Source organism: Mustela lutreola, chromosome 6, assembly GCF_030435805.1.
Source record: "Mustela lutreola isolate mMusLut2 chromosome 6, mMusLut2.pri, whole genome shotgun sequence".
NCBI lineage: Eukaryota > Metazoa > Chordata > Mammalia > Carnivora > Mustelidae > Mustela > Mustela lutreola.
The window spans coordinates 91,617,564-91,631,427 of record NC_081295.1 but is presented as its reverse complement, the minus strand read 5'-3'; the positions used below and the strand labels follow the sequence as shown (position 1 = coordinate 91,631,427).

The 13,864-nt window shown below is 42.8% G+C and overlaps 1 protein-coding gene across 1 annotated transcript in view; it reads right to left on the bottom strand.

Annotated features, from left to right (window-relative positions):
* CDC5L (cell division cycle 5 like) overlaps window positions 1–8,226 on the bottom strand; it is a 53,128-nt gene extending 44,902 nt beyond the window's left edge. Inside the window, exons 1-5 of the mRNA XM_059178128.1 lie at window positions 7,914–8,226; window positions 5,514–5,617; window positions 3,344–3,505; window positions 2,392–2,519; window positions 379–478 (exon numbers count right to left, since the gene is read on the bottom strand). Of these exons, the coding sequence (XP_059034111.1) occupies window positions 379–478; window positions 2,392–2,519; window positions 3,344–3,505; window positions 5,514–5,617; window positions 7,914–7,958 (539 nt within the window). The 5' untranslated portion in view covers window positions 7,959–8,226. The remainder of the gene's footprint in view (window positions 1–378; window positions 479–2,391; window positions 2,520–3,343; window positions 3,506–5,513; window positions 5,618–7,913) is intronic.
* Window positions 8,227–13,864: the final 5,638 nt, after the last annotated feature.

The following is a 13,864-nucleotide window of genomic DNA, read 5'->3' as shown; positions in this document are numbered from 1 at the left end:
CTGCCAACATCTTTTACTTCTTACAACATCTTTTTAGTTTTACTTTTACTTTTTACATTTTTCTCTGTATCTATTCTGCAAAAGTTAAGGGGGAAATAAGACTTTTCCAAAAGATAGGGGTACCTGGCTGGCTCAGCTGGAGGAGCATACAACTCTTGATCTTGGGATTGTGGGTTCAAGCCCCACATTGGATGTAGAGATTACTTAAAAAAATAAACTTCAAAAAACTTTTCCAAAATAAAGAACTAAAGTATATTACCAAAACTGGAACTAGACAATTCTAATTATTACTTACCCAATGGAGTTGATAAATCACAGTTTTACTGGGCCTAAAAATACACAGACTAATTATTCAACTATAGACGGAAACAACCATACCTTGCTTCTTCCAATTGTTTCTCTCTTGCTTTCCTCTTGGCTTTCTTTCCCTGAGTATTTGCCAGGCGGGCTCTAGCTTCAGAAAGCATCTCAAGTTCATCTTCAGAAATAAGAGAAGAAAAACTAAGTTCTCCAACAGAAGCAAGGTATGTGAGAGACACTGTACTGCTTAGAAGAAAAACCACAAATGTAATCACTATATGGCATAGCGTAATGGATATAGCTTGGGTTTTGAAGTCAGAAAAACCGAAGTTAAAAACTAGGCCCGTAGGGGCACCTGGGTGGCTCAGTGGGTTAAGCCACTGCCTTCGGCTCAGGTCATGATCTCAGGGTCCTGGGGTCGAGTCCCGCATCGGGCTCTCTGCTCAGCAGGGAGCCTGCTTCCCCTCTCTCTCTCTGTCTGCCTCTCCATCTACCTGTGATTTCTCTCTATCAAATAAATAAATAAAATCTTCAAAAAAAAAAAAAACAAACTAGGCCCGCTACCTGCTAGCTATGTGACCCTGGATAATTTATTTATCCTCCCTGGGCATGTTTATCAACTATTAAAAAAGAATAACAAGGGGCACCTGGGTGGCTCAGTGGGTTAAAGCCTCTGCATTCGGCTCAGGTCATGATCCCAGGGTCCTGCAATCGAGCCCTGCACCTGGCTCTCTGCGAAGCAGGGAGCCTGCTTCCCTTCCTCTCTCTCTGCCTGCCTCTCTGCCTACTCTCTGTCAAATAAATAAAATCTTGAAAAAAAATAAATAACAATTCTTTATAAAAGAGAGTAACAATTCCTATTTCACAGGAATGCTGAGAAGAACTAAGTAAAATATAACAGGTAAAGCATATTTATCATATAATTATATCCTTCATTATCATCAGCCAACTGGCACAGCACCAGTCATGAAAAACTATTGTAAACAACTACTATTTAATTATAAAGAAATTGATAATCCCCATTAGATACACCTTTTTTCCCTTTATTTCTCTCTTCCAAAACATTTCCATGGCTCCCACAGTAAAAGAGATCTCATTACTGATGCCTTAGAGCAATTCTTATAGAAGGCTGTCCAGTGGACTCACAAGGAAACTTTTTAAAAAACTCAGATTCCAGGGGCGCCTGGGTGGCTCAGTGGGTTAAGCCGCTGCCTTCGGCTCAGGTCATGATCCCGGAGTCCTGGGATCGAGTCCCGCATCGGGCTCTCTGCTCAGCAGGGAGCCTGCTTCCTCCTCTCTCTGCCTGCCTCTCTGCCTACTTGTGATCTCTCTCTGTCAAATAAATAAAATCTTAAAAAAAAAAAAAAAAAAAAAAACTCAGATTCCAGAATTACCCCCTCCACACTCCAGCTAACTGACTCAGGTCTTCTGTTTTTTTAAAAGTTCACCAAATGACAAATGTGTAGGTGGAAACCACTACCTTTAAACTTTTAAATTTTAAAATCTCAACAAATACTTCACGACAACCCTGTGGGGTGAGATCTCTATCTGGCAGGAAAGAGAATCAAATCTCACAAAGATTATACATCTTGACTAAGGTCAAATAGCTAGTAAGTGGCAGATGTTGAGTCTAAAATCCAGTTCCTCTGATTCTTGATCCAATGTCTGAAGAAGGGGTCATGAGTCGGCCTCTCAGTATTGCAGAGCTGCCTTTTCATGAAAATTAAATTACCCGCCTGAAGTCAAATTAGTTAACAGAACTGGAACCCCAATTCCTGTCTTCTTGTTGCCACCTCTCTTCATGGAATGGGAATGAGAAAACAATCCTCAAGGGCTTACCACTAGCCTTTGGGAAATCTGTCTAGTAGTATTACGCTGCTTCATTACATGAATTGAAAAATCAAAAGCTAAAGACATACTGTCCAGAAAGAGCAATCACTCTGTCACAGAAGACTGGACACATTTAGAAAGAGAATAACTACTGCAGACAGAACTGCGGTTCTAAAAAGTCAGAGGAACTTAGAAAGAAACTCAAAGAGTTAAAAAGAGACTGGAGGAATCTATGGTTACCGAAAAAAATAAATTCCTCACCCTCATCCATATCAATCGGATCAGGCCTTGCTGGTTTTGTTTCTGGATTTGGATCTATTTCTCCAGGTTTAAGTTTTCGTGGATCATCTGTTGTTTCCTCTTCATTATCTCTCTGTGCAGCTTTATCCCTAGAAAAAGGCCCAGAGAAGTTTGTCACACTATCACACCATACAGTCTTAGAAATACTGGGTTTCCTAGCACTGACATTCTTTTCTTTCAAAAACCAAACAGATAGGCATTCACAAAATAAAGTGATTCTACTATTGCTTCACCTGAAAGAGATAGTATTAAAACTCTAATTTCAATGAGTATTTCCATTCACTATGAAATACAATCCAAGCAGCTCCTTAATCACAAATGCAGGAAAGCCATACAAATAAAGAAATTTTTAAGAACCAAGATGTTCTGGTTAACTCTCAGCAATGTGGTGATTATTTGCTTTTTTACTACTTCATCCCCAATTTTCTAGAATAAATACATATTATGTGTCTAACATGTTTAAATTATTCTTTTAAAAAATACCTAACAAGTGGGGCTCCTGGGTGGCTCAGTGAGCTAACCCTCTGACTTCAGCTCAGGTCATGATCTCAGGGTCCTGGGATCGAGCCCCACATCAGGCTCTCTGCTCAGCAGGGATCCTGCTTCCCCCTCTCTCTACCTGCCTCTCTACCTCCTTGTGATTTCTCTCTTTTAAAGCAAAATAATAATAATAATAATTATAATAATAAATAAATAAATATATATATACACACACACACACATATATAACAAGTATATAATTTTAATCAGTCATATGAGACTTAAGAGTATGTAATTCAATAGCTTTAGCTACTTTGGCTTTACTCAGACAGATATACAACTAAATGTTTAAAGACAGAACATGCTAAAAGTTTATTCAGCCTCATTCAATAGAAATACATCATTTTAATACTGTTTTTGGAAATTGACTTACAAAAGAAACTCGTAATGTTCCAAGCACTGGGCAGCTGTTCTTCCGATGATTGGTGCAATGGTCCTCCACTGAGTTGGCATCAACTTAGCCAAGTGTAAGAGTTTTTCTTCTTCTTCTCTGGACCATTCTGTTTTCTTAATGCTTGGATCCAGCCACTCGTACCTATTAAAGATACCATGTTACACATTAACTGGTCACCTAATGTGAATATCCTATTTAAACATTAGATATGCTAACCTCTAGTGTCTGGAAAACACAAGCTTCCAGTCTTCAATTATGAAAGCTGTTCTTTGTTCACAACAGAATGTTCATTATTTGGTTAACTTGACCCCATTCAATATTCTCTAAGTCACCAAATTCTACTATATTTTAATTATGCAAGATTAGGAGGCACCTGGGTGGCTCAGTTATTAAGCATCTGCCTTTGGGTCAGGTCATGATCCCAGGATCCTGGAATCAAGATCCGCATCAGGCTCCCTGCTCAGCAGGAAGCCTGTTTCTCCCTCCCCCATTCCCCTTGCTTGTATTCCCTCTCTCTATGTGTCTCTCTCTGTCAAATAAATAAATAAAATCTTTAAAAAAGAAAATTATGCAAGATTAGTAATGCGTGAAAAGGTAACCCAACGGAAACATGATCATATGCCTTCTCATAACAATTGTTTTCATTCATTTTTATTAGAGATTTTGAAATTATGTGAAATATGACAATAACACCTCACATTTTTACTGTTTCTAGTTTTCAAAACACTGTCTCATACTTTGATTCAGTTTCCACAACACCCTGGCTTACTTCAAGAATCTGACTTACAGTCACTAAATGCTTTCCAACATCATATGCTGCTTTATGTGGAGTTTTTAAATTTTAGTAAAACTACTATGCCATCCTCTATCTTCCCTATCACACCACCCAACCCACCTTTTCCATCCAGTTTACTTAACTGGCAAACAGGATACAAACCTTACTAAATATTAAGTCAGGAGCTTAGCTCCACTAACAGAAGCAGAAATCAAAACTTCTTCAGGCTGAGGACCATCTTCCTCTTTGGGATCCAATCTCTACATTCCGAACCTTTCTCCCACCCAGGTCCCTAGGAAATTAAATCACTCTTGCACAATCCAAAATATGATCCTAGGGCGCCTGGGTGGCTCAGTGGGTTAAAGCCGCTGCCTTCGGCTCAGGTCATGATCCCAGGGTCCTGGCATCGAGCCCCACATCGGGCTCTCTGCTCAGCAGGGAGCCTGCTTCTTCCTCTCTCTCTGCCTGCCTCTCTGCCTACTTGTGATCTCTGCCTGTCAAATAAATAAATAAAATCTTTAAAAAAAAAAAAAAAATGATCCTAGTACCACATGGGTCAAGGCTGGGGTCAGATGACTCATGCCAAGAGCTTAATGTGCCCACCACCCAGTGACTTAAGAGGGGACACCACAAGTACAATGCTGGGTTAAGTTATATTCTGAGGTAACAAATATACAGTATTTCAATTGTTTTAAGGGCACCTGAGTGGCTCAATGGGTTGAGGGTTTGCCTTTGGCTCAGGACCCTAGATCCCAGAGTCCTGGGATCAAACCTCAAACTAGGCTCCCTGCTCAGCAGGGAGTCTTGCCCTTTCTCCTCTTCATGTTTGGATGAAGAGCCCTCACACTCTGTGCCCCCTCTCTCTCTCTCTCTCTCTCTCTCTCTGAAATAAATAAAATCTTTTAACAAACAGTATTTCAACTGTATTAATAAGGAAACTCAACTGTGAGCTAGCCTAAAAATTTAACCATTACTTATCATTAACTTCTTCGGCAAAATAAGTTCTACATCAACTTACAAACTTTTGGAACGCAATCCACCTAGAAGCTGAGGTCCATCTGTACTAAACACTTCACGAAACACTTTCAAGCACATTAACTTGTTTGAACCTCGTATTTCCATCAGATAAGACCAAGTATTATTATCCCAATTGGGAGAAAACAGGAACAGGAGAGAGGGGACAGAAAAATGGCTTGCCTAAGATCACACAGGAAGCAAGTGACAGCTAAGGCTTAAATCTAAATTCCCATCTCCCACTCCGTACTTTCTGTTCTATCACATTGCCTGCTTTCTTTGGCAAGGTTCAAAGAACTGACATTTTCCTCATCATAATTAAGGTCGCTTTCTGCTTTCCACTCATTAAGTGGTACATACCATCTGGCTTTGCACTGCTTTGCTGATTTTCTATGCAACAGTGAGGCAATCCTAGACCACTGGTTTTTTCCATATTTCATTACCGCTGCTTTCAGAATTTCATCCTAAAAAAATTGTCAAAGAAAAACAATATATTCGATCACAAAATTCCAAGTGAGAAAAGACAAAATTTAAATGAACTCTGACAGGATTCCTAGGAAGAAAGAGAAAGTCATAAACACACACACACACACACACACACACTAGGTAGGGGGGGAGAAAAGTACAAAAACTGTGTTTACTATAATAACAAACAACAAAACAGAACTGGCAAAATGCAAAAAAATTAAGGAAAAAAAAAAATCCCTCAGCAGGACAGCTATACTTCCTCATACACAAACCCTTCCCCACCCCAATAAACTGGGAGTACAGCCCAATCTGAGAAAACCTACTTGGCAGTGATTAACAAAAAGTACTCTCCAATGTTTGGCTGTCATCCTCTCAAAAGGATACAGCTCAATCATCTATTCATTCATTCAAAAAACATTCCCTGAATACCTACCTGGTACCAGGCTTGCATACTTAGCAAAAGAATGAAATGGGCCCCATCCAGGCCTCAAGAAGCAAGTCAAGACTCTAATGAATCCATTCTCCACTCCAGTTTACAAATATCATTTTCTCCCTAGTCCCACAGCCCTTGCTTCGACTCAAAAATCCACATTTCAGGTCTAACCTAGGAATTAAGAATTTCTTCCCTGTTACACCAGTCAGTTCATTTACTGTTTCACCAGGGGACCAACCTGATATGGAATTCACGAATTCCAGGGGAGTCCAAGGGTACGCCATAGATCCATCCCAAGGATAATAGAGCAACAGATGAATGCACTTGGGGCATTTTAGCCTTTTTTCCACATTGAACTTGAGATACATACCTAATACATTCCACCGCATTCCATGCCCGCACAACGCGCCCCCCCATCAGAGATTTAAAAAGACTGCAGAGCTTTGGCCACTACACAAGAATCCCACTGTTATTTGATTTTATACATCTGTCTCTCCTCCAGAAGTCATCTCTTCTCAAATTTAAACAGTCTAGTTCCCTCTGTGCAAGTTGTGAGACAAGGTTGTCACAGATTTTATGTTAATTTTGCTGCAACACTGCTAGACTTAGACACATCTTCAACTAAGTACATATAGCAGTTATCCACCCTACTAGATTCATTATGCAAACATCTGCCAAACAACCTGTTTCATGTTGGTTACAGTCCTAAGTTCTAAGGATTCCAAGACCTGGTCCTCTTGCAGTGCTGTCTGCTAGGAAAAAGCAGCTATCAACTAGCATTTACTGAAAGACTCCTCGTGCCAGACTGTTCTACATTGTTGACTCATTTAATCCTCGAAGAAGAAGAATATTCCCATTAGAAAACTGAGGCTCTGAGAGGGTAAGAAATTTACCAGCATCACACAGGAGAATGTGATGCTTGCAAAAGGGTAAAGCAAGAGGTGCCATGGGACCACTGGGGGTGTAAATTATTTTTACAGAGTGATTGAGCAAAAATTCCAAGAGTTTCTGTTTTGAAAGATGGTCAGGAAGATGTCAAGCAGTAGGAGGAGAACATTCCAAGAAGGTACAAGAAGTAAAAAGACCCTGCGTAAAAAGATACAATGTGCTCACGAAACTGACAAATTCAGTGCACTCTGAACACAAACTGCACCAAAATCTTAATTAGTATTTTACTCCTTCGCCGCTGCCCTTCAGCCAGCCATTGGCATCATCCATTGCATTTCTGGAAGCAGAGAGACTACCGTACGCAGTTTGTCCTATCTGGCTTCTATCCTGGCTGAGGCGGAGTGACAGGAAAAGACAGGCCTTGGATCTGTGGTGACGACAGACAAGCTATGCCTTGATAACAGATAACAAGAAGGTTGCGCGCATATACGGGCTCTGAACTTGGCACTCCAGCTGCTTCCCCTCTGCAAGGAAGTCAACGAAGGAACAAAGTTGTGGCCATAGCACTTCTCTACATTTGAGTTACCAGAGAGGCACCCAGGCCGGCCTGAGGGAAGGGGGTGTAACAGATTACCAACTCTCACTGCTGTTCTGCCCCGCCCCCTCTACACTGCGAGTTCCTCCAAGGCGGGGGCGCGTCCTCAATCCAACAAATACTCAGTAAGGGCCTAACATGTGCCTCGCGCGTCGTCAAGCGATTAAATCACAGTCCCTGTCCCTGGGGTGCTCAGATAACGCAGGGCGGGACACCAGATTAAGACCCCGAGGGTCCGCCCCGCGGTGCCCCCCCCCCCGCACCCCGCCATGCAGACCCCGCAGGGCATCCTCCTCTCCTCCCCGACCTCCGCGCGCGTGCGCAAAAGCTGCCAAAGGGGGCGGAGGGCAGCGGACGGCGGGAAAAGGGGACTTACCTCGGTATTCCTCCACACGCCCCCCTTGATCATAATTCGAGGCATCTTGGCTGCGGGGTGTCTCGGCAAGTGGCCGAGAGGAGCTTCACAAAAGTAGTAACGGCGCTACGGCCACGGGACCTAAAGCTGCCACTTCCTCCAAGCGCGACCTTCTGGTTTGAAGAGATCTGCGCAGGCGCAAGGCTGGGGTGGGGATGGGGGAAGCAGAGTAGCAAGTATCGCGAGAACCCGTTTGCTGAAAGGAATCAGCGCCTTGTTTGTTAAAACAGCTCTAGGAAGACTGGCAGAAAACCATCAAACACCTCTAGGTAAAGCGCCTTGCGCCGCGCGCATGCCCAAAACGGGTTGGAGGAAACCACGGCTCTCGCGAGATATCACCTGCAACGTTCAATAGAAAAGGTTGTGGTGGAATTGATCGTGACGTCACCTAGTGGCGAAGAGAGGGAACATCACGCGTGCGGAATTGGCGCCGTTCCTCTGAGAAAAGCTTTGTTAATTTATTAATTTAGCATTTTATTAGGCATTTAACCAATAGGGATTTGTTCGCAAAATACTCAGGAAAAGGAAAATGCTTATTTAAGCCTAATTTTTTTTAATCTGTAAAATAGAGGTAATAGTATAGCAACCTCATAGCGTTGTCCCCAGGATTAAATGGGATCATAAACCTAGCCCAGTATCTGATACTGTAACTGCGCCCGAAAGTGGCAGCTGTTGTTACAAGAAGGACAACACCGGATGATCGGTGATTGTCCCAGAAACCTGCAAAAATACCTCGTCAGAGTTTGTCATACATCGCTAGACAGTCTATGCGGATTGATATTAAAGAATTATCATCGACAGGTACTCGTATTAGACAAACTCAGGTTGGATTCAAATCTTAGCTCTCCCATCAACTTGGGTAACAACCTTGCTGAATCTCAGTATCCTCATCTGAAAAGTGGGGTTAAAGCCTAACTCATAAATTTGGGTGGCAAATTAATTGAAACATACCTAAAGGCCAATGAAGTAGAGATTGTCAAACTGCCATTCTACCTCCCAGGGCCTCACTCAGTGTCCCTTGCCATTTCAAAACATCCCCTTGGTGTCAACCCTGGAAAGTATGAAAATATTTAGTGGACTAAGAAACATCTGAGTATTTATATAATGCTTTTCTCTTTGTATTTCTTCATTTGCCTCTTCTGGAAAAGCTACATAATCTTCTAATTACATATTTGTTAAATTTTTTTGCCTTGAAATGGGAAGTTGTACCAATAAAATGACTACTTTGTTGAAAGCAGTGTTGGCTTGTGAAGGACACATAGACTTGTCCAGGTAAGATCTCAGTTCACTCTTATCTCTGCTATCCACTGGCTCTGTGACCAGTGACAAGCCATTTTCTGTCTCTGGACCTCTGTTCACAATGCTCCTCTATAGAATGTGTGACCTCCTCTATAGAATGTAGAATCTCCTACCCACCTCAGCTCCCATCATCCACTCAGTTACTGTGGTTACAATGTCTCATTCTTTCTCTTTCTCTCTCTATATATATGTATATATTTCTCTCTCTCTCTCACACACACACACATATACACACACACACACAACGCGGGCACGCACACACACACAACACTGGCCATTTGATTGATCTGATCAAAGCTGAGCCAATTAAGTCTCCTCCCCAGGAATTTTAACCCTGGAACCTAGAAGAGGCCAGTCTCTCTGCTGGCCAATGAATCTCTAACATGTGACACCAGGAGTTGTCTGTCACCACTTTTCTGTATGATGTAGACTAAGAAGAGAAGAAAGCAAGTTCTCGATTCGTTGAGAGCAGCAGAGAGGATGGCATAAAACAACAGAGGTCGGTCCTGACTATGCCAGAGTCCCTGAATCCAGTATGTTCCTCGATCTTAGGTGCATCCCTGTTCTTGAGTTACGATTAGTTCCCTTTCTGGCTTTAGCCAGTTGGAGTTGGGTTTCTTTTATTTGTAGCCAAGATTCCTACAAATCAGAGTTGGACCATCCTCTCTCAAGAGCTGTTTCAGATCTAACATTACAAGTGTCCATGATGATGGCTTCTCCTCCTCAGGACCACCTTTATCCTACATGTAAACCTCTGTACCAACTAGGAAAAGGTGATTCTTCTTCAAGGCACTTTATTAACACCTGCTGGAGAATTGTCACAAAATACTGATTTTTGGAAACAAAAGATTTGGTACACGAATGTGAGATCAACCATGTCTACAGCATAAATGGTGCCCGCTAGGAGCATGCATTGTACAGCCTGCCCACTGGGATGGTGCAGCCCTGACAAATGTCCTCCAAGGCTCCCTTGACTATGCAGACTGCATATCTAGGGATTCAGAAAATGCAACATCATGCCAGTTCCAGGATGTCTAAAACAAGACCGCATAGCCATGAACACAAAAAGTTGTCCTCCAACATGGCATGGGTTGGCCAGCAGCTCTACTATGTCACTCCAACCTCATCAGCCAGGACTCAGGACCCCTACAAAGAGGCCATTGCCACCCCAGGGGCTGCCAAGGATCTCTGGCATGGCAGCCTTAACGAGCAGCCCTCATCAAGCAACCAGACTATACAGTCAGTCACTGTAATCTTCAGGAAAGCAAATGGTCAGTTCCAGACAGAGGCTTAATGAGAAAGAGACTCCACTTCCTTCTCATTCACCCATATGTGTTCCTCAGAGCTCTGGTTACATGGGGACAGATCATTAAAAATAAACAGGCTTTTAAAATAATTATTTGAATTTGAAAAAAGCAGCATGCTCTGTCCACTCTCTTTTTTTTTATTTTTTTATTTTTAAAGATTTTACAGAGATCACAAGTAGGCAGAAAGGCAGGCAGAGAGAGACGAGGAAGCCGGCTCTCCACGGAGCAGAGAGCCCAATGCGGGGCTCGATCCCAGGACCCTGGGATCATGACCTGAGCCGAAGGCAGAGGCTTTAACCCACTAAGCCACCCAGGTGCCCTGTCCATTCTCTTTTACACAGTTGCCAAAATCAAAGCCAGTATAGATGTTGTAAGATGAAATCTGTCTCTCCCTTTCACGGGTTAAATTGTGCACCCCAAACAAATATGTTCCAAGTTCTAATCCCTGATACCTGTAAACATGACCTTATGTAATCAAGTTAAGATGAGGTCATACTAGAGTAGGGTGGACCTTAATCCAATGACTGGTGTCCTTAGAAGAAGAGAGGAGACGTTGACACACAGGAGGAACCCTATATGAAGAAGAAGGCGGGGTGCCTGGGTGGCTGTTAAGTGACTGCCTTCAGCTCAGGTCATGATCCCAGGGTCCTGCTCAGGCTCTCTGCTCAGCAGGGAGCCTGCTTCCCCCTCTCTCTCTGCCTACCTCTCTGCCTACTTGTGATCTCTGTCAAATAAATAAAATCTTTTAAAAAAAGGACCCCAATTTTTACTCTGACCCACAGTGCACCCAAACAAAAGAACACATTTCTAAGCAGATGATCAGAGCCATGTGCACACCATCTCTCCTAGAAGCTGTCCCCACACTGTTCCAATATTTGATGGTCGAGACCAAAATACATTTCCTCAGAAGACAAATCACTGGGACTTTTGGCTTTGCACTTGATATGAGGCTGGGTCCCTCCATGCACATTAAGAAGTGTTAATTTCTTACAAAGTTCGGGTTTGGGAGCCTCACTGTTGGCTCCTCAAGTCAGTAGGGGCCCCCACATCCCTAGAATAGGCTCAAGCCATAATCCTTCCTAGAGTTCCCCAGCATTGGAAGGACACCAAATGGTCTCCCACATCCTTTCTCAGAGCCCACTGGGAACGTGGCCAATAGACCCCCTAAGAGGTACACCATTCCACATCAAGCCCATTGTTTAGTTTCAGGTCAAGGCATCACTCTGTCCTGATTTTCCAGTCTCTCAGTCACTGGCATAATCTAGAGGAATTCCAGCTCTAACATACTTCAGCAAGTCAAATCCTATAAACAAGGCTTTTATCTGCCCAACTTTTGAGGGCCAAATGCCTACGAGCAAAAGAAAACAGTCTAATCCAACTGGATACTCATTTCTGGAAATGCAGAATTATACAAAATATTCATAAATTGTGTGTGAAATTGTAGAAGTTTAACATCCTAATATCTTAATATTTTGGCAACTGAGAGTGCAGAGACTGGAGAAACAGTCTTGGAATGGTCTTCATTTAGCTTATTTGGACTTCGGGGCCACTAGCACTAAACAGAATATTCCCTCCAGGCCACAAGAGCCAGTTTTCATTTTTCCCAAGATCCAAAATTAGAATACCTTGCATACAACGTCAAGGTGTTACTCTAATACATTCACTTAGAAATGTCACATACAAGTTGTTTCTATTAAGACTGCAAGCTGCAGTTATTTAAAGAAATGAACACACACACACACACACACACACACACACACATGCATACGCACACCTGCACACTCAGGCTATTTACCAAGGAACCTAAAGTGGGTGAAGGGTATTTTCAAGCCTTAAAAGGTCCAATGTGGGCTGCCTGGGTGGCTCAGTGGGTTAAGCCTCTGCTTTCAGCTCAGGTCTTGATCTCAGGGTCCTGGGATTGAGTCCCACATCGGGCTCTCTGCTGGGCAGGGAGCCTTGCTTCCTCCTCTCTCTTTCTCTCTCTACTTGTGATCTCTCTGTCAAATAAATAAAAGTCTTAAAAAAAAAAAAAAAAGGTCCAACGTTTTTGAGCCTAGAAGAAGGACTGGAACAGCTAGGACATCCACATATTTTTCCCACTTGGCCCTTTGGTCTATGCCTTAGTCTCCCCAAAAGATGCATGCACGTGGATTTATGTCCTGCCCAAAGTTAGCAGCGAAACTCCTCAGCTGCTGGTGGTTGGCAATGCCGAGGAGTAAGAAAGACCTGGCCACTCAGATGTGCTCACAGAGCACCCCAAATCCAGTGAATGGTTTCTAGGAGATGGAATGTGGCACTACAACTCAAGATCAATTATTCAATAGCCTTCTTTTTTTAATCCTATCTCCTTCTGTTTAGATCCATATATTAGAATTACATAGACCTCTTTGAAATCTAAAGGTTAATATACACCTTCTGAAACTGTCCTTCAGTTGGTTTCCTTAATACCTTTACTGTGTAGGACTTCTTCCCTCCAAAACTGACAACGCAGAGTGTTTCCTATTCCACTTAGATAATCCCATCTGGAAATTCCTGCAGAATCACTTTTTCCATTTCTATTGTGTTCTCCATTATCCATCCACACAAGCGGTCGCAACTGACTTTTTTTATATTTTAACACACAGAAGCATAAAAATTTGCTTTTTTCAGGAGTGCATGTATTTGAGAAAATCTGTTGGCAACCTCTTTTTTCTTTCCTTTTCTAAATTGTTTGGTTTTATTTTCTTTTCTGGATTTTGTTGTGGACGGGAGTGAGCTTTGTGTCCCACGGGCAAGAGAATCAGCCCAGGGGCATGTAGATGCTAACCCAAGAAGTGGTCAAACCCAGTTGCTGGTGGTATGACTACAATGTTCTCTACTAGTTGGTCCAAAGGCCAGTATGAAGACAGCGTGGATGTACTGCATCCTAAACCTGTTGCCTTTACTTTGGCTATGTCTAGAGACAATTCTTTGCCAATGAAAGAAATCATATCTCGTGTTTTGGGTATTTTGAGTGTCAGTCTGGGCCCCAATTCTTTCTTTCCACCTTAAGGTTTGGGCAGACCAGACCTGCAACCCTCATTAGCCAACCAGCAGGGGTCTCCTTAGTAGAACAGATTGGCTACCGGAGGTGCTGAGTCATTAGGGGCACCTGGGTGTCTCAGTGGGGTAAGCCTCTGCCTTCAACTCAGGTCATGATCTCAGGGTCCTGGGATGGAGCCCCATATCACGTTCTCTGCTCAGCGGGGAGCCTGTTTCCCCCTCGCTCTGCCTGCCTCTCTGCCTACTTGTGATCTCTCTCTCTCTCTCTCTGGGTCAAATAAATAA